The sequence below is a fragment of the Prunus dulcis genome, chromosome 1 (assembly GCF_902201215.1).
Source record: "Prunus dulcis chromosome 1, ALMONDv2, whole genome shotgun sequence".
NCBI lineage: Eukaryota > Viridiplantae > Streptophyta > Magnoliopsida > Rosales > Rosaceae > Prunus > Prunus dulcis.
In genome coordinates, this window is record NC_047650.1 from 36,781,278 (window position 1) to 36,799,679 (window position 18,402).

Sequence of the window (18,402 nt, forward strand, 5' to 3'; positions counted from 1 at the left end):
TAATTGGTAGTGTCTTGTGTAGTTTATGCATTATATTGTTGTTTAATCATAATCGTGTGGGTTCTTTTAGATTAATATAACATTTAGTTGATAATTAAGATTGGTCTCACTTAGTAGAAATGGACTTAGCCAAGTTGGCTAGACGGATGTGTTTCCAATTCTGCACCCGAGTTCGAATTCTCCTCTCTAAACCCTAAACCATGTTGATCAAACTTGGTAACGTGTGTCTTGTCAATAATGGCGGACCTATCGATACTCATGCTAATTTTAGTTTCACCTATGCTTGGGATAATTCGTTTCCTTTTAAGCCAATCTACTCTCATGCTGGCTGTTTTTCAAGGAAAATTATTGTTTGAAATTTTGGATTTGGATGATTTAGTATCCTTTATAATGAATAAGAAGAGCTCAATTTTGTGATACAAGTGAGTAATATTCTCTTTTTTAAACATGTTATAGTATCAGATTATTAATTTGCATTCACGTATTCAAACTTAAAACTTGTTTCAGTATCAGAAAGAGAATATCAATCTTGACACTATAACATATATATAAATAAATAAAAACCAATTTATATATGTTTGAATATCAATCTGCATTCATGTATGCTTGGCATTGAGTTGCTTATCATTGGCCTTATGTTCGAATTCTCATAGCATCTTGATAGTGTGTGTGAGAGAGAAAAACTCTCATTTCTAACTTAACTAACATGATATTGTCCAACCAATGATGAACAATGTAGATAATAAATTTTGTTTTCATGAACAAGGGGGGATAAACCCCACAAACAGAAATGTAGATAATTATTTTAATTTCTCTATCTGGTGGAAATCACAATAACACATGGTATCATGTATTAATCATGCTTTTGGAAGTTTTTCTCATCGATCTCTCCTTTTAATGCAATTTTAGAAGCCATTTCTAAATTTCAGTATCTTAAAGGTATTTTCAAAAAGAAAATATCAATCCTAACCCAAATCCTGAAACAAACCCCCAAAAAAGAAAATAAAAATCCTAATCAGATTGTGCATTGATGTTTTTTTTAAGAGAACCTCAACAGTACGAGGATTTTATATTAATTATCAATGGAAAAATGAGAGGGACTTGGCTCCTTACTCCGATTACAAACATTATAAATCAAAGTGTCTAAGGATTCAAACTAACAAATCTATGCACCATTATGATGTTTACAAGTCCGTGTACATTGATTTGAATTTTTTTTTTCTTTCAACATTCTGGTAGTTGAATTTTGTATTTTGTGATCAAATAATGGCAGCAACTGCAATGAAATTCCTCTGCGCGGGTTTCCTAAAATTTATTACGTCTACATTAATCATTATCCCTCGCATTGAAATGTTGCTCATATATATATATATTTTTTTAAACGTAAACATATTGATTAGTATTATTGCACATTTTAATTTGTATCTTTATTATTTTTCTCTTACATATTAATGCAGGTAATTGTGAAAACTGTTTCTACTTAAATGTTAAAATTGAAAACAAGGGTTAAAAACATGCTCCATGGGTAAAAATTAGGACTAAACTGAAAATCAAATTTCCAATGATTAAAAATGGTTTTTAAGTACAAATTGGGATGCCAACGGGTCTAGCTGAGCGGAAAATGATCTTTATTTAAAGACCAATATGATCAACTTCATGGCATTTTGATAGTATGTGTGTGTAAGAAAGCCGCAATTTCCTTCCTTTTACTTAAAAAAATAAAAATCGGACAAAAAAAATTCAAAGTGGGATCTTAATGGTCAACTATCATTTAATAAAGGTCTTTAATTTTTTTATTGTATAGAAACTAGAAAATAAGGGTATTTTTTGCTCTGGCATGAAAGTAAACGAGTATTAAATTAAAAATAATTATTTATTATTTATTATTTATTTAATAGGAGCCTCAAGCGGGTATAGGAAAACTTAATTCTATTCTCTCACTTATTATGGTAAATTCTTATCATAGTTCTTATGGAGAAACTCTTTAAATGCACCGCCACAAAAATAGTATTATATTTTTTTATGGGTCTTGATTTGGTTTAAGCTAATAATATAAAATAATTGTAATATTTCTTACCATGTTAATATTTTGTTATTATATATATATATATGTGTGTGTGTGTGTGAGGTTGACTTACCAGACCACATAATTTGGCAAAAGTGAGAGGCAGCAACTAGGTGCAATGGCAAGTACCAGTCTCAACCTATTTTCAGCTATTCTCCTGCTCATCCTTCTTAGCAAAGGTAAGAAACAATGAAGTATTTTTTCTTCCGGCGATTTTAGCACTCTCAGTTTAACATCTAACGCTCCAAACTGAATATTTTATAATATTTGTACGCTTAAACTGTTGTGGTTTATAATTTCTTGTTATCATTTATCAATCTATTTTTATCACAGGCATAAGCCAAAAGTGCTCTACAAATGACCTGCAAATTAGCCAAGACAAAACTGGGGTTTTGGTGCAAGCAAAGCCAGAATTTGAGGTGAAGGTTCTGAATGCATGCCCATGTCTTCAAGGGAATGTGAAATTAGGCTGCGATGGATTTCAAACTACTGAAGAAGTCAACCCTTTGTCATTGCTCAAATCTGGGAATGAGTGTCTCCTCAACAATGGCTCATCTCTTATACCATTTTCTCAGATTAGTTTCAAATATGCTTGGGACACACAATTCTCATTCAAGCCAGTTTCCTCTGAGATCAACTGTAATTGATTGAGGAGAGAGAATTAGTGCTTTGATTTTTTGTTCCGCATACTTAGGTCAATTTATAGATCAAGAAGGAAAAAAAAATGTATTGTTGGTCCGTTGAACATGTGGGTTATACGATTCTTTCCCAACTCATAATTTTGTTTTGAGATTGATTCCAAAATAATTACAAAAAATAGAAAATTAAATATTAATTCAAAAGCTCAAGCATTCATTAGGCAAATCCATGTGTTTTTTTAGACGAAAATCCACGTGTTCTTTAGGATCAATTTAGGCCCATTTTTTAGGTTTATATCAAAAAAAATTATTAATGACCATGTGGATAAGCTAGTTGGTTTTTTTAGAATGATGTTATTTTCATCACTTGTCCTATTTCCTTATTTATTTTACCCATTTGTAAAATGACTTCTAAAAACTGAAAAAAAAAAAAGAAAAAAAAAGAAAAAAAAGAAGCAAAAATCCAGCAGCCACTCACTCAACTACACAACGCTGAAATTTTAAAGAACAAAAAGAGACCTTTAAATCTAGAAAAAATGAAAGACCTCTCAAGAGTTTCCGAAGATGAAGGAACCAACTTGCTTCATGGTGATGAGCAAGCAAATAAGAGTCCTGGGGAGAATAGAAAAAAGAAGGAGAAAAAAAACAATAAATTACTTGAATTAATAATTAAAGGATATTTTAGGAATAATGATGGGTGGAAAAATAGAATTTTGTATCTTTAAATTCACATGGTGGGTAGCACTCTTTTTTTATTATTCTCAAATTGATTTCTTTGTAATTGATTGAGTAAAAAATCATGAGTGCTGCTATTTTCCACCCACTTTCCTATTTTTCCACCTACCTTATTTTCAAAAATTTATAGACAAATTTACCTCTTTGTAAAATGACTTCTGAGGACTTAGAGAAAAACTTCAAACCTAAAATAAAAACTCAATTTCATAAGAATTAAAAAAGAAAAAAAATTCCATAATTAAAAAAAGAGACGCCAAACTGTAGCTCTTTTTTTCATATTCATCAAGTCATGTCTTTCCCATATGATTAACAGTTCTGGGCAATCCCTAATGTTCAATCCTGCAAATATGGACACCTGCGTTCCCACATGTACCTATTATTGTTGCAAGTTATTTTGATTTTGCATCATTTAAACTTATAATCAAATTCAAATTAAACAAACCCAGCCCCTAAAAAAAATATTCTACAGTTAAATGGACACCAAAAAAAAAAAAAAAAAACTTTACAGTGACAAAACAGACAAGAAAAATCAATCTACAAGGGATCAAAAGAATAAAGCATAAAGAAAATATAACTCCCCAATATTAAGGGGGGTAGACGCTTGTAGAGAAAGGAAGAAAGGCATTAAACTTGGCGCTTATTTAGGATTTTTTAAAATTTTAAATTTACGTTTTTTTAGGAAATATATTTGTATGTTTAAATTATGAGAAAACCCAAACTAAAGAGAATTTACTTGAATTAATAATTAAATAGCATTTTAGGAATAATGGTAAATGAAAAGATAGGATTGTGTTTTTCAAATTTACATCATTGGTGGGAAGACAACATGAATAAAAAAATAGAACAGAAGTTGAAAATAATAGCACTCGAAATCATGCAAATTGACATATTAACATTAAATATATGATATGTCACACAAATCAACATTAAATATGATTGCCCTATAATGGGTGGTCTTCCTTCAAAGCAACCTTGGTCTTAGAGCTTGCGGCAAATTGTGGGTCTTCTTCTACCAATTGGGTTCATTTTCTTATTGAATTAGATTTAGAGCCTAAAGGTCCATCTCCTCATTGATCATAAATTGTTGTTTACCAGTATGCTTGTGAATGGTTGATGAAGTTAACAAGTCAACTTGTTGATACAAGCAGCACAGGGGCCAAGAGAAGTAGAGAATCAAATTTCACGAGAATGCTCTTAATCACTTGAATTATAAGTTGTAGGTTTAAAATATTAATCTCTTTTTATGTGGAGCATTGTTGTGGAGCATTGTTGTATTACAGACCATTTAGCTAATTAATAAAATAACTGACTTTTAATATACAAATATTAAAACATTTGGGCCCCTTGTTAAAGGGCCCAGGCCCATGGCCGGCCTTGGTTATAAATGGTTACCAAATTAATTACTATTCAAAATCTTAGAAGGATTAATTATCATAAAATTAGTGAAAAATAATGTCCTATAAAAATAGGGAATTATTATTTACACTCAAAAAACAATGTCATGCACTACTTTCTTATAAAAATAAATTACAAATAAAAGAGTGAATTAAAATAAAAAAATAAAAAAAATTGGAGTGACAATGAAAATATATTATGGTCAACTAAAATAAATAAATATGTTACATGCTCTGTTTTTGGTTGCATAACAAAACACCCCAAAAAAAATACAATGTATCTCTTTAAGGTGTTGACTACCATATTTATGTCATTAGAACAAAGCAAATATTGAAATATGTAATTTCAGAGCGGATTTATGGCGTTACCAAAGTCATCTGTTAGAATTCATACTCCAGTGAATATAAATAAGAACATAATCCACCACCAAGGATCTCATCGCTGAAATATTTCTTAACAATGGAAGCCATTGCCAAGTCCTTCGTTCTGGTTCTTCTTTTGAGTCTCGTTAGCAAAGGTAAAAGTAGTAATGTAGTGTTTTTATCCATTGATTTACTTCGGCATCCGAAGTGCATCCCAAATTATCTAAATTTGAGACAACTCCTCTATAATAAAATTCTTGCATATGCACCGTAAATTTAAGACAACTTCTCTATAGTAAAATTCTTCCATGCAACGAGTGTATATAAAGACGGTTTTTCTTATAGCAAGGTTTCACATATTTCCTTCATCAAAATTGTAGGGTTTTGTGCTTGCACTTTGAACAACATTAACATTGGCACAACCAGAAGCGGGAGAGAGATAGGAGGCAAGCCAGAATGGAATGTGGTTGTGACCAACAACTGCGCATGTGCTCAAACGTCCATAGTTTTGAGCTGCAAAGGGTTCCAGACTACAGAGCCTGTTGATCCAGCAATCCTGAAAAAGCAAGGGGACGTGTGCCGCCTCATCATGGGCAATCTCTTGGATGCTGGTGCTTCTGTGAAATTCTCCTATGCTTGGGATCCTCCTTTCCTTCTATTGCCTAGCTCCTCTGTTATTAGTGGTGGCTGTTAATGAGAGGAGGCCTAGAAAAAAGTTTGAAGCTTTTGAAAAAAGTTATTTGAATTCAACTAGGGATTTTCGTTTCTAATCTAATGTAACAAAATAAGATATTTACATGCTGCAATAATATATAATAATGCTCAGTTATTTACATTATTTACAAGCTCCCAGTTTGACTGTATAATAACAATATTTTTGGATTATGCCCCTTCATATTATAAAAAATAGGAAATTGTGTAACATATTTAGACACCCGACGCAAATTTGACTTAATCTGGCCAACATTTTTGTTTAGAGAATCCATCTATCGTGTTATGGGATCCGAATCCTCTGCTAGGATCTAATTGGCTTTAATTCTAAGCATGCCACATCAGTTTAGTTTCATTCGAAGGCTAAAAACGTGACCCATCCACGTATTTTCTCTTCACTCTTCTATGCATTAGCTGCAGAAAACACAATTTTACTCTCTCCTCTCTCTCTCTCTCTCAAAGCTATGCAACTCCTCTTCATCTTAAATCACTATTCTGGTCCTTACTTTTTAATGACCACGCCTATGATTTGGAATATATAAAAAATTATTTATAAACCTAATTTTAACGAAAATGAACAACCAAGCAGAATTTTTTTTTTTTAAGGGGACGATGACGAACAGAGTATTTTAAGTGCAAAGAGAAGAAACTCTCATATGAAGATTATTAAAGTTGCTGACAAAAAAACATAAACGAAGTGGCTTTAAATTTTTTTAATTCACTTCTTCTGTATATGGTGCCAAGTTTGTCCGTTTATATTTTTGGGATTCTTTTTAATGAATGATTGAATCCAATATTAAAAAAACAAAACAAAACAAAAACCAAAAATGAAATACTGCTTTTATGCCATGTATGACGTTGTGCCTACATTTGAGGAGACAAACACAAGTTTTCAAACGGGAGAAGAGCTGCTTTTGAGAGAAAAATGTCCAGTTCTTTGCAGCTAAAATGGAGAAGAAGACTGAAGGGAACAGATGCACTGTCACGTTTTTAGATTTTTGATGAGTTTTAATAAAAACTAGAGGAAACCCAAGAAGATCGGAATCCCATGTTACATATTTGACCATCTATCAACACAATCAGATAGAGCTTTGTGATTTAGCAACCAAATGTTAAAAGCATCCCATAAATTGGCATTGTCATTTCCATCCGCAGAGAGAGAGATATATATATTAAAGGTGTAGAACTAAGAATTTTGATAGCTTAGAGAACAAGTACAGTGAACATTTCTACCATATGTGGACATGCCACCTAAATTACTCAACTCCTACAAACCCAAATTCCCGGTAACCAGAAAAGGCAGCAAAGTTAAAAGAAACAATGAAAAACTTCATTTCCTCCTCTTAGCAGGTGGCTGAGGTATCTCTTCCTCCTCATCTTCCTCATCCTCTTCATCGTCCTCAGTGTCTTCCTCCCCATCATCGCCGTCATCATCGTCGTCGTCGTCGTCATCATCATCATCATCATCACCATCCTCTTCGCTCACACCATCACCATTGGCCTCAGGCTCGTCTTCTGGATTTGCTTTACCCTCATTCTCTTCCCCAGATGCATCATCCGCATCACCTCCATCATCATCCTGGTCATCACCAGCAGCAGCATCATCATCATCATCATCATCGTCGTCATCGTCCTCAGTTTCACTTGCATCTTTGTTCTCTGGAGCAGGTTTTTCCACTGCAAAAAGCTCAGTGATAGGAAATCTGCAGACAAAAAAATTGGCTTCACTGACTTCCCCATCAAAGAAAGACAACATTAAATGACGAAAAAAGAAGTCACAACACTAACCCTGTGAGTTCCTCAGGTTCTTTGGGAAAAACAGTGGTTGTGTTAGGAATAGATCCCATCTGAAAAACCATAACTCATGGTGAACGAAGATAAAAGGAAGAATTAAGTATTTTGCTTAACAAGTATGTAGAAAAAGTTAAAGGCAGAGGCTAAAAGAGCAATAAGGTGAAACTTGTATAAAATCATGTAGCTGCATGATAACTCAGGCCACACGAACACAGAGGGTCAGAAAAAGTTTAGCTTGAATGGTCACTAAGCTTCATTTACTCAGTCTTAAAAGGGGAACTTTTTATCAATTGTTGGAACTATAATCAATGACTACTTCATTTTCAGCAAAGAGATGGAGAATGCCTCCAGCCAATAACAAGGATTTTCATATTTCAATCCACAACAGCATGAAAAACGAAGCAAACTTAAATGTTCCAGCAACAAAAATCAAACTAAAAAAATTAAAAAAAATCACCCTCTCGTTTGCCTAATTCTTCAACTTCTCTTTGGTATGGGCCTACCTAAACAACACTCTGTCTCATCCAGAGGACATATTTCAAAGTAAAAGTGATAATGAGAACAAGCAGTTATTTCACATATCAATTCTATCACAGATAATCCGAGATAATCAAGGGGTATGCATCGATCAGGCCATCATATAATTCAACCCACAAAATAAAATTTATTCTGTCATATTTCCAGGTAAGAATGATTCAAAATTTGACAAGGTTTGCTCCACAGGCAATTCAAAGTCAAACTCTATACAAAGGGCATATTTAAATTTAAAAAGCATATCCTCTCCCAATCTCTTCTCTTCTTTCAAGTTTATATAGCCTGCCTACTTACTTTGGGGGGAAAAAACCTTTAGCCCAACACAAGTTTTTTTTTTTTTTTTTACTTTGGTACTAAGCCAGTTCAAGTTTGAATCAGCAGGAAAATTTTCAGCAAATTATAAATACAGTAATCAAGACCCCACACCATCAAAGCTCTTATAAAGATATGACAAAAAAACTAAGATTTGGGAAAGACATATCTAAAAATTGAAAACAAAAAAGCATCTCATAAAATTCTTATAGTCCTAAATAGAGTAAAAACTATGAAAAGCTGAGGGAGTGAAAGAATCATCGCAAACATAAAAGCAAAAAAAAAAAACCCCAAAAATCCAGACAAAGCCTAAGCCACATATGGAAGAAAACCAGGTTCTTTAAGTACAAAATAACAAAAAAAAACAAAACCCCAAATACTCAGAGAAACCCCAATGCACTAGACCAAACAAAACCAAGTAAAAGCATAAAATTGAGAACTTACAACCAGGAAAAAAAATATTAAAAACATTTTAGAAAAACATGTTGATGCAAAATTAATTATAAAGTAAGAGAGCACATACCATCCAGAAGGACAAAGCAATAGACTTGGCAGCAGCAATGGCTGCCTCAGCTACCATAGCCTGCACTACAGAGCAGAGAAAACCATCCAAAACGAGGCTGTTGGAGCAGAGGCTCTGCATCTCCATTCCCAAAAATATTATTTTTACAAAGAGTAAACCCTAATTGAGAGAGAATTTAGAGAGAGAATTTAAAGAGAGAAAATCTAGGGTTTTGGGAAATTGAGGGCTTAAGCTAGGGTTTTGAGGATATCGTAATTGGGGGAGAGACGCTACCGTAGCCACTAGGACCTGGTTCTGGAAAGAGTAACACAAAAGATATAGTCACAGCAGGTAAGTATCACAGGACAAATTTGGGCCGTCGGATCTGTAGAAAAAGACAAGACCATGCTTGTGAAATCCGATCTAACAGCGATGGTGTTTAACTGTCGTTGTTTTGTCAAGGAAGAGCTGTCAGGCTAAGGCTAGCTTTCATTGACTTGTCGGTTTTACATTTGGGCTTTGTATTTTGGGTTAATTACGTTTTTAGCCCCTGCAATCTGCGTAGATTTTAAGTTAGGTCCCCAGAGTTTCAACTTAGCAAGTACCCTGTCCTTTACCAGTTTCGGACCAGCTTTGAAATTTAAAATTCAGTCAAATGAATTGGAAAATTAGGCCTCCTTTTTTTTAGATATCAAAATTTCATTCAAGGGTTTTTTTTATATCAGATAAAACATTTTCCAAGATTTTATTCAAACTTCCATATACTTTCTCCATATTCTTAAGTAAGTTTTGTAGTCCACAAGTCCGAGCTCCCATCGTAAATTTTTCCAACATCAATACTTTGTCGAGATAGAGAAAAACCAAGCCCACCCCAATTTAAAATCTTGACCAAAGATTCAGTCCCATCTTCAGCAATAAGTTAAATATTTCATTGCAAAGCAAGAAAGTCTGAGACAACTACTACTGGGCACAAATCACAAGCACATGGGACTTGCCCCAGAAATTTAAAAGATCCAACTAGGCCTGTAGAAATGGCCAAAATAAAAGAAAAAAGAAGAAAACTAAATTAAACTCCTAAGGCTTTATTAAATTATGGAGTCTCAAAAGTCCTAACTAGGCCTTATCAAGTCTAGGGTTGATCCAAACTGGAAGCATTGACTGGAGATGTAGTATGGAAGACACTTTGTAACCCATTGTCAACAGGTGGAGGCACACCCCATTTGTCTTCAGATTCAAGGGGTTCAACTATCACAACTGCACCATCAGTTAGCCCTACAGCAAACTGGTTTGGCTCTTGTGGATGTGCAGCTACAACTAGAGGGTATGATGCAGAACTGCAGCAGAAGAAAGGAAAAATAGAACAGAAATTAAGAATGAAATGACCATCGACATTCACAGCCGTAACAGTTTGTTCAACTTAGTATAGGGATGAGATGCAGAACTTGTTATTGTAGTATGGTGTATGCTCTTTTAAGATATCAAGGAAAATACCAATCACCTGAAATCGGGTGGAAGATAAGCATTGGGATTAATCTGGCATTGCACTTGCAGATTTGATGCATTAAACACGCGCACAGTTGCATCCTGAAAGCTGGCATACACTAACTGGCTATCACAAGAGAATGCTGCATGCGAGATTGGCGCTGCAGATTCTCCTACAACCCACTGAAACATGATATAGAAAACATGTCACATATCACAGTGCAGCAAATCATAATACTGAGAGTGCTCCTGTCAATTATTAAAAAGCCAAAGCATTTTAGCAGTCATTTGTTCTATTTGTTGGTGACAAGTGAAGTGCTTCTCAATACCATGATGTGATTAAAAAAATTCAGGGGACAAAAGAAAATTGTTCAAGAGCTAAGTGATCCACTGAAAAAAGTGTGTGCTGAAATGAAATTACCTGCTTTTCACATTCAAGTTTCGATGTTTCATATACTGCAAGTTGAGTCTCATGTATAACAAGGAAGTGTATCTGATCTTTGTGATACTGAAGCTGAGTTTCAAACATCGTTGCAGGTGTCCTCCCAGCAGGAATTTGCAAGAAACAGTTCTTCTGCCTTTCCCACTTATCAGAGTTCCACACAATAAGCTGGGGAAAAAAAAAATTGAAAATTATGATATGTCAGAATTATTCATAACCATCCTCTTTGTTTAATGTTTTTAATGTCTAGGCATCAGTAGGAAAGTGCCTGTTTTGCAATTCTCTCTGATATTAACTTGAAAAGCACACTGAGAGGCCTACTTAGAAAGATGTAGGATTATATTTCCAATTTGTTGAGGATGGAATACTAACCTGAGCATCTGCTCCAAGAGAAACAAGTGTATGCAGAACATGGGAGAAGGCAAGACCCGTGACTCTTTTGGAGTGACCCTTAAGCTTGTTCTTAACCTAACACCAGGAACAAAGTGATCACCTAGATATATATCTCGAGTAAGCGCAAATGCAATTCTATGTGCACTGTGCTACGAAACCACCATACCTCGTCTACACGGGCATTGTATATGTGAATGGTGGAATCATCCATGCCAACAGCAATTATATTATTGTCGTCCGGGTGGAAAGCAAGACTTGTTGCCACAGGGGGTGGACACATGAAAGTTGTCATCGTCTGTAGTTGAGCATATAAACTCTTATATTGATGTGTAAAAAATTGCAAAGAGCCCCAACCAATTTTTTTTTTGGGGTGGGGGGAGGGGAAGGGAGGGGAGAGGAACACATTTCTTAAGGTAACATGTGTAAACACAATAAACTGGATCCCTGTTGATATATAAAACTTACCTTGAATGTCATCATGTTAAACAAAGATATCTTCCCTCCAGAGGTTGACATGACATAAGAATCATTCTTGGACAAAGCAAAGCTGGGTAGTGCATATTCAGGTTTAGCACCAGTAAGATCATTGGTCATTAGAATGCCCGAAGTCGGTTGCACTAACTGTGGGGTAACCTTGGTTGTTGCCTAGACAATAAAAATTGCACAGCCATAATCCTCACTTTAGAATTGAATTAAAGAAGAAAAGAATCAGATTGAATATGAAGGTGGTATAATCATCAATTTGAATTATTTGCAACGGGATCAGAGCAAATATTGAGAATTTGTACTTTGATACTCGAATTATGGTCACCCCGTGGCCACCTCCACAGTAGATGGATGGCATTGGATCCCAATGCCAAAATGGCACTACCTGAATTACTGTATGTCAACCTTGAGATCTGTAATAGTAACAGAAGAAGCAAATGAGGAACTTACTTTTTCTTTTACAAGAAACAGAGGTAACAAAAACCTTTTTCCTATTTTTCTGAAAAAATCAGTGAACAATAAATTTTGAGAAGGAAAAAAAAAGGCCGAAGTGTGCAGAAGTAGAAGTGCATAATCAATGACCATAGGAATGTCCCCGTAAACAAATACCTACTTATTTCTGAAATGAATGAACAACACTTGAGAGTCCCTGATGCTAAATATTTGATAAGAAATCAAACCTTGTCTGATTTCATCATAGCCGAGAGCCTCAATGACCGAAGCTGAGCAGTTTCACTGATCTCAGTGAGCTTCCATATCCTTGTATTGACTTCTTCAGTTAATCTTGGTTTCACATCATCCAGGTTTATGGTGCTACCATTCTGTCAAGCATGCTAGATTCATTAGACTAGAAGTACTTTTATGACCTATAGGAGCAGGATGAAGCAAAAACTTCGTGCATGGTACAAAATTGCACAAGGAAAACATGATTTGGCCAGAACCATTAAATGCAGTTGCAATACTAGGAAGATTGCTTCTTGCACACAGCTTCAGGAAAGGAAAAAGAATCTTCTATTCAGGGAATTAATAGAAATCTGATAAGCTGACCTTTGTTACAGTCTCAGATGCATTTCTCAAGGAAATAAGCGAGTGACTTTCATAAGTGCGCATCAACCGGAGACCATCCATCGTAGCTAAAATTTTGACTCTATTTTCATTTGCAGAAACAGCCAATAAAGAGCCCTCCTTGTTGAAGCGAATGCAAGGACTTGCCTTAAAATGGAAAATTAAAAATAATGTATAAGTAGAGCTACCACTTTTAGAACAGAAGTATGCTGAACATTTCAAAGGAAGCTTACTGGTAGGCCTCCTTCAGCATCAATATTAGTCAAAAGATTGGTATTATCCATATCCCAAACTTTGATTGCATAGTCATCTCCAACAGCCAAAAACTTATTCTTGGTTGTATCAAACTGAACAACACCCAAAGAATGTTTTTGAAATCCTACATAATTCCTCTTTATTACACCTTCATTTTCATTCCATTCAACAACATGAGATTCTCCATCTTTGCTTGTCCCACATGAAAAGAGCCTGCATTGCATTTAGTGTAAAGATCGAACTTTAATGTTTCCCAAAATATAAGCATAGGTCGCAAAAACATTAGAATGGCCGTAGACCAACCTTTTACCATCTGCACTGTAGACCATTGTTGTGCATGAGCGGCCAGGAGCATCATAATCCACCCTAGATCCCAGATTGTCATACAACCATGCTCTTATTTTTCCATCTACTGATGTTGAAAAGATAAACTGAGACAGATGAAAAAGACATAGAGTAAATCATCCATAGAAGGCAGATGAAAAAGGACTAATCAACCAAAAACAATTACGAAGTGAAGTCCTCACATGGACATTCTCCTTGTTGTGAGGGCACACAGAATGGACCGGAGCATCATGACCTTCAAAACTATACAACTTTGACCCATTTGATGCATCCCACACCTATAAATCACAAAATTGGTGTATAAGATATCGTGTTTTCCACGACCAACTATCTAACCACTTTTCTAACCAACCTTAATGGCCTTATCATCACCACAAGTAATGACAGAGAGTTGCTTGGTCGGGTTACAGAACGCCAGATCATTAATGCTACCAACATGGGCATCAATCTAGAAAATGAAAAACTTATTAGAAAAGAAAACAGCAAACTTAAATATTCTGAAAAGGTAGAAGATAGCAGAACCTACCTCCAAATGTTGGCGAATCTCATTCCCACCCAAATAAGTGTATAATTGCATTAGGTGTTTAGAATATGCAACTCCTGTTTGAAAGAACAATTATGTTAAACCTGTTTCTAGAAAAAAGCTGTCGTCCTATATATTCAAACTTACCAAATAGAGAACCATCAGGGCTCCAAAGTATACGCTTAACTGAGACACATGGATCCTTGATCAGAATAGCCTGAGTTTCATTAGAAATCAATTAAGTTAAGATGATCCCAGTGAAATAAAATGTGAATTTGCTCTCTAATATCTCTTGTGATAAGGGAACATACCTTTAGCATCATTGAACTTGCTCCGATATCCCATACCTGAAAATTTCTTGATACCAACTTCTCCCTTGAACTAACTTCCCACAAGCTTATATCCCCCACATTAGTTCCAACTGGTGCAGGAAACACTTATAAGCTTACAGCTTAAACAGATACATGTATTCTAAAAAATAATCATCTTATATTCCAAATATGTCCTTAAAGGAAAGCTCAACAAACCTAGAAGCAGCGTATGCTGAACAGGATGGAAGTCCATGCTTGTGGGAGCTGACCCCTGATTCAGAGTTCGAGCAACCGTCTTGGGGAATTCTGTTGCGTTAAATGTAGTACTACTTTGACCTGGATTAATCCCTGGCAACATAACCTACAGAGGGCATAAATAAATATGGTCCAAATTCAAGTTGTGTGCTCATCATGTAGTCGGACCTAAGCTTACCCTGTCTGAAACACCAGAGAATCGCGTTCTGAAAAAATCATCAGAATCCCCAGGACCCCTCAATGATGAAGCTAGACCAGGCAATAGAATATTATCAGAAATGAAAATACAAGCTTATTCATGATTCAAAGCCTTAGAAAAATTACTCAGAAATAAAAATTAAAAAACTACCTGGATTTGTTAGACTACCAAAACCGATACCCCCTCCAGAAGCTGCTGGATGATTTACAATCGAAGGAATAGACATCCATGCAGATAACGGAGGATGAACTGGCGCTGGTGTGGGTTGGAAGGACTGATAGGAAAAATTCAAACAATAAGCATAAATAAGTTAACGTTTAAACATTCCAGCAGCACTCCGAAGAAAAATTAAGAAACAAGTAATCTATGGGCAGTACCCCATTTACAGAACCCATCAGCTGACTGTTTGCTGTTTGTACAGAACCCATAGGAAGAAAACCATCAACTCTTTGCACAGAACCCATCAGCTGATTGTTTGCTGTTAATTGAGCGAATGAATCATTGGAATTTTTACAAGAGTGATCCACAAATAGGGTTCTTATATCAGGATTCTGTCTAGGATTTGAACAAAGGGAATGCTGCCAATTCAAGCTGCCATATTCATTCTAAAATCAGTTCATTTGCAAAATATAGAAGAGCATTATTGAAAAAATTGCAACACTTCTAACATACGAGAACCTTTTTATTTTTCTGGCCACACACAAACGAAATTCCATAAGACAAGTTACAAGGAAAAAAAAAAGAAGAGAATTTCACTCACTTGAAAGGAACACAAATTTTCTTTTTATTCTTTGTTACGTTACCGGTTTACCTTTGGTTAATGAGCATCCGCAACCTTGAAGTTCTTAAGTTAGGAAACTCTGTTTTTTCACGGAAAAGAGGATTGGCCTCGATAAGCTTCTTAAGTTCAATGACCATAATTGCTCTTGCTGTCTTCGTATCTCTATAGCTAGCTAGTTGAGCATTTTCCCTGCATAACGCAAATCAATTTCACAATGCCAGTTGAGAACAACACTATGAGTTCACAAGCAATTTTGAAGCTCACAAAATTGGTTTAGAACATATACCTAAAATTGTCTAATGTCAGGAGCTGAGTGATTTCCTTGAACAAATCTTCATTAAAACCTGCGAAAACCTTCAGATCCTGCACGAGGATATCTACTGCTTTGGCTCTATCCTGTCTGGTTAATTTCAAAAATTGATTAAACTATATACAACGTTATAAAAAAATTCGAAAAAAGAAAAAAGATATGGAGCTGTTTATAAAAAGGGTAAATTTTTATGAATCAAATGCTTACTTATCTAATGCCTCGAGATACTTCTGCTTACGAATTTCGAAGAAGACCTTCATCGAATACCGGTTGTCATCCACTTTAGTGAACCCCAAAAGATACCGCTCGACCTCATCCCAGTTCCCACCAAGTACTAATTCCTCAAAATACTTCAGATTAAAGAACAATCCTGATTCTTGCTCAAGCCTGATTGAGGATTTCCAAAAACAGAAATTGTAAATAAATCAATAATAGCTGCATAACATATCCAAGATAAAGACAGGGAAGTTGGGATTAGTAATTACTTATGAAGAGTTTGAACTTTTCCTCTTCAAGTAACTGCAAGATCAAGAAGATGAGGTCCCTACTGAGAGACGACGTCATTATAATTACTTCTCCTTATCCTCGACCTGCAAATAAGACGATATCACCAATAACAGCACCCCCCAAAAAAAAGCAAGAATTTCCCCAAAATACAAAGAAAGAACATGCAGGCAACAGAAGGGCCTGTTTGTTTTAATGGAAAATGTAACAATTTATCAACCCCAAAAGAAGAAGAAGAAAAAATCACATCACCTGGAAAATATTGAGAAAAACAGTCAAAAAGAGTCAAAATTCTCCATGGAATTGATATTTCATTGAAAGAGACAGGGCTTCACACCAATCAAAATTGTCTGAGATGCACCAAACCACAAAATACACCAATATTTTTTGTTAATAAAACAAAACTCCTGTGAAAAAATCGGATACAAGAAATCGTCCCTCACGACAACCCAGAATTATTTGTCATCGAGGCTCAAGAACATTCATGATTTGGCAAAAATGGAGGGCTGAAAGCAAGAGCTTTCAACCCATGTCAGAGAAAATTAGGGTTCTCAGAAATCAAAAACAGTAAAGTAGCCACAACCCAGTAAAATTCAAGAGGGCATAAAGAAGAAGGTGGGATGAAAAATAAGGCATAAAGAAGCAAAAGCTGACCTCTTTTTCAGAGGTAAAAGTAAAAAAAGATAAACCCAGAAGATTACCTGCAAAACAGAGAAGAACAGAGCCACTGAAGAAGCAGAGGACTGAAACTCACTCTCACGCTCTCTCACTCTCTCTCTCTCTCTTTCTCTCTCTCTCTATATATATATATATCTCAGAGAGCTGTCTTCCCTATGCTACTATGCTGCTGCTGAGAAATGTTAATGGGACTGAAGGGGAGGGCAGAGAGATATTATATATAACGAGGCGGTACCTACGAGGTATAAGTTTCCCTGCTTATCAATGATAAGTACGATAGCAGATCGGCAAGCTTTGTCCATGTGAGACAAGTGTCTGTGGGCCCCACCCAAGAAAGCTTTAGTCCTGACAGCTGTTTCAGCTTTGTCAAAAGAGGACAGTGACGGTTGAGGTGTTTCCAGTCTCCAGCGCCCGTTTTGGGAGAGTGTTGGTCACTCTCTTCCTTTTACTTACAAGCTAAGGTTTCAAGATAAATTTCTATAAAAAAATTTTTGCCTTTTTTTTGTTTTTCTCCTTCTACGGCATATACAATGCATCGGTGTATAGCATTATTAATTATTAAATTAAGAAACTAAAATCCAGTCGTTGATAAAATAATATACTGATACATATGCACCGGTGTATCGTATTATTAATTATTAAATTAAGAAACTAAAATTCAATCGTTGATAAAATAATATACCGGTACATTGAACGTACCACATGATTACATTTTTATTAATAGAAGATTATCATTCGTCCTCTCCGAATAGTGATCGCAACTCTCTCAAGTAATGTTTAAAACTCATTCTTACAAAAAGTCAAAATTTAAAGAGCCTGAGGAAAATTAAAATGCCTAAAACTTGAATATTTTAAAATTTTCAAAATTTTCAAGGAAAAACTTGTGCGCATCCCGTGTATAAATATGTTTTTTCTTTTACATATTTAACTTTGTCGAGTGTTAATTTTTAATAGCTTAAAGTTATAAAGAAAACAGTGATGTATTTAATATCCATAATGTGCCTGTAGATACAAAACACTTAGAATATAAATCATTGAAGCTACCAACGTTGAAGTGGCATCATTTGAATACTTTCTAAAATCTGAACTATTGGTTTTAGTCATATGCAATAGGATATTTTCTTATTTGTAGCTAGAGTAGCCTTGATGTTCTATTTAGGTTATTGATTGTAAATATATGTGAGACGTAAGGGTAAAATTAGAAATTTTCATGAGAGTGAGCAAAATAAATTTTTTCTCATCTATTTTGTCTGAATGGTTGACTAACTTTTTTATTTAAAGTTATTTGAATGGAGTGGATCAATTTTTACCAGGCAGGTGGGCTA

At 35.0% G+C, this 18,402-nt stretch overlaps 3 protein-coding genes and 1 pseudogene across 4 annotated transcripts; 2 read left to right on the forward strand and 2 right to left on the reverse strand.

The window, feature by feature from the left end:
* The first annotated feature begins 2,161 nt into the window (after positions 1 to 2,161).
* Positions 2,162 to 2,795, forward strand: LOC117616366 (uncharacterized protein At1g05835-like). The gene is made up of 2 exons (XM_034345668.1): positions 2,162 to 2,244; positions 2,399 to 2,795. The coding sequence occupies exons 1-2, from the start codon at positions 2,184 to 2,186 to the stop codon at positions 2,710 to 2,712; spliced, it is 375 nt and encodes a 124-aa protein (XP_034201559.1). The 5' UTR covers positions 2,162 to 2,183; the 3' UTR covers positions 2,713 to 2,795.
* A 2,497-nt stretch (positions 2,796 to 5,292) lies between these two features.
* LOC117619330 lies at positions 5,293 to 5,889 on the forward strand. The gene is made up of 2 exons (XM_034349259.1): positions 5,293 to 5,350; positions 5,576 to 5,889. The coding sequence occupies exons 1-2, from the start codon at positions 5,293 to 5,295 to the stop codon at positions 5,887 to 5,889; spliced, it is 372 nt and encodes a 123-aa protein (XP_034205150.1).
* A 1,138-nt stretch (positions 5,890 to 7,027) lies between these two features.
* On the reverse strand, positions 7,028 to 9,379 carry LOC117616659 (pheromone-processing carboxypeptidase KEX1-like). The gene is made up of 3 exons (XM_034346039.1): positions 9,070 to 9,379; positions 7,695 to 7,753; positions 7,028 to 7,609 (listed from the first exon to the last, which is right to left on the reverse strand). The coding sequence occupies exons 1-3, from the start codon at positions 9,193 to 9,195 to the stop codon at positions 7,237 to 7,239; spliced, it is 558 nt and encodes a 185-aa protein (XP_034201930.1). The 5' UTR covers positions 9,196 to 9,379; the 3' UTR covers positions 7,028 to 7,236.
* Positions 9,380 to 9,958: 579 nt separating this feature from the next.
* On the reverse strand, positions 9,959 to 17,247 carry LOC117626347 (annotated as a pseudogene). Its single transcript, XR_004585545.1, has 25 exons — positions 17,101 to 17,247; positions 16,381 to 16,749; positions 16,103 to 16,282; positions 15,872 to 15,985; positions 15,616 to 15,774; positions 15,182 to 15,395; positions 14,955 to 15,078; positions 14,784 to 14,854; positions 14,567 to 14,711; positions 14,351 to 14,460; positions 14,187 to 14,256; positions 14,043 to 14,116; positions 13,869 to 13,964; positions 13,699 to 13,794; positions 13,475 to 13,602; positions 13,150 to 13,384; positions 12,899 to 13,063; positions 12,532 to 12,672; positions 12,154 to 12,264; positions 11,831 to 12,010; positions 11,532 to 11,660; positions 11,345 to 11,440; positions 10,952 to 11,140; positions 10,547 to 10,713; positions 9,959 to 10,382 (listed from the first exon to the last, which is right to left on the reverse strand). The product of XR_004585545.1 is annotated as a protein TPR3-like (transcript).
* Between the last annotated feature and the right edge of the window lie 1,155 nt (positions 17,248 to 18,402).

What these genes read in the sequence shown, in the direction of transcription:
- LOC117616366 (XM_034345668.1), top strand. Translation starts at nt 2,184, where the DNA reads ATGGCAAGTACCAGTCTCAACCTATTTTCAGCTATTCTCCTGCTCATC. An exon ending in GCTCATCCTTCTTAGCAAAG is followed by an intron (nt 2,245 to 2,398) that starts GTAAGAAACAAT and finishes TTTTTATCACAG; the next exon opens with GCATAAGCCAAAAGTGCTCT.
- LOC117619330 (XM_034349259.1), top strand. Translation starts at nt 5,293, where the DNA reads ATGGAAGCCATTGCCAAGTCCTTCGTTCTGGTTCTTCTTTTGAGTCTC. An exon ending in TTTGAGTCTCGTTAGCAAAG is followed by an intron (nt 5,351 to 5,575) that starts GTAAAAGTAGTA and finishes TCAAAATTGTAG; the next exon opens with GGTTTTGTGCTTGCACTTTG.
- LOC117616659 (XM_034346039.1), bottom strand. Translation starts at nt 9,195, where the DNA reads ATGGAGATGCAGAGCCTCTGCTCCAACAGCCTCGTTTTGGATGGTTTT. An exon ending in TTGCTTTGTCCTTCTGGATG is followed by an intron (nt 7,754 to 9,069) that starts GTATGTGCTCTC and finishes ATGGTTTTTCAG; the next exon opens with ATGGGATCTATTCCTAACAC. An exon ending in GAACCTGAGGAACTCACAGG is followed by an intron (nt 7,610 to 7,694) that starts GTTAGTGTTGTG and finishes TTTTGTCTGCAG; the next exon opens with ATTTCCTATCACTGAGCTTT.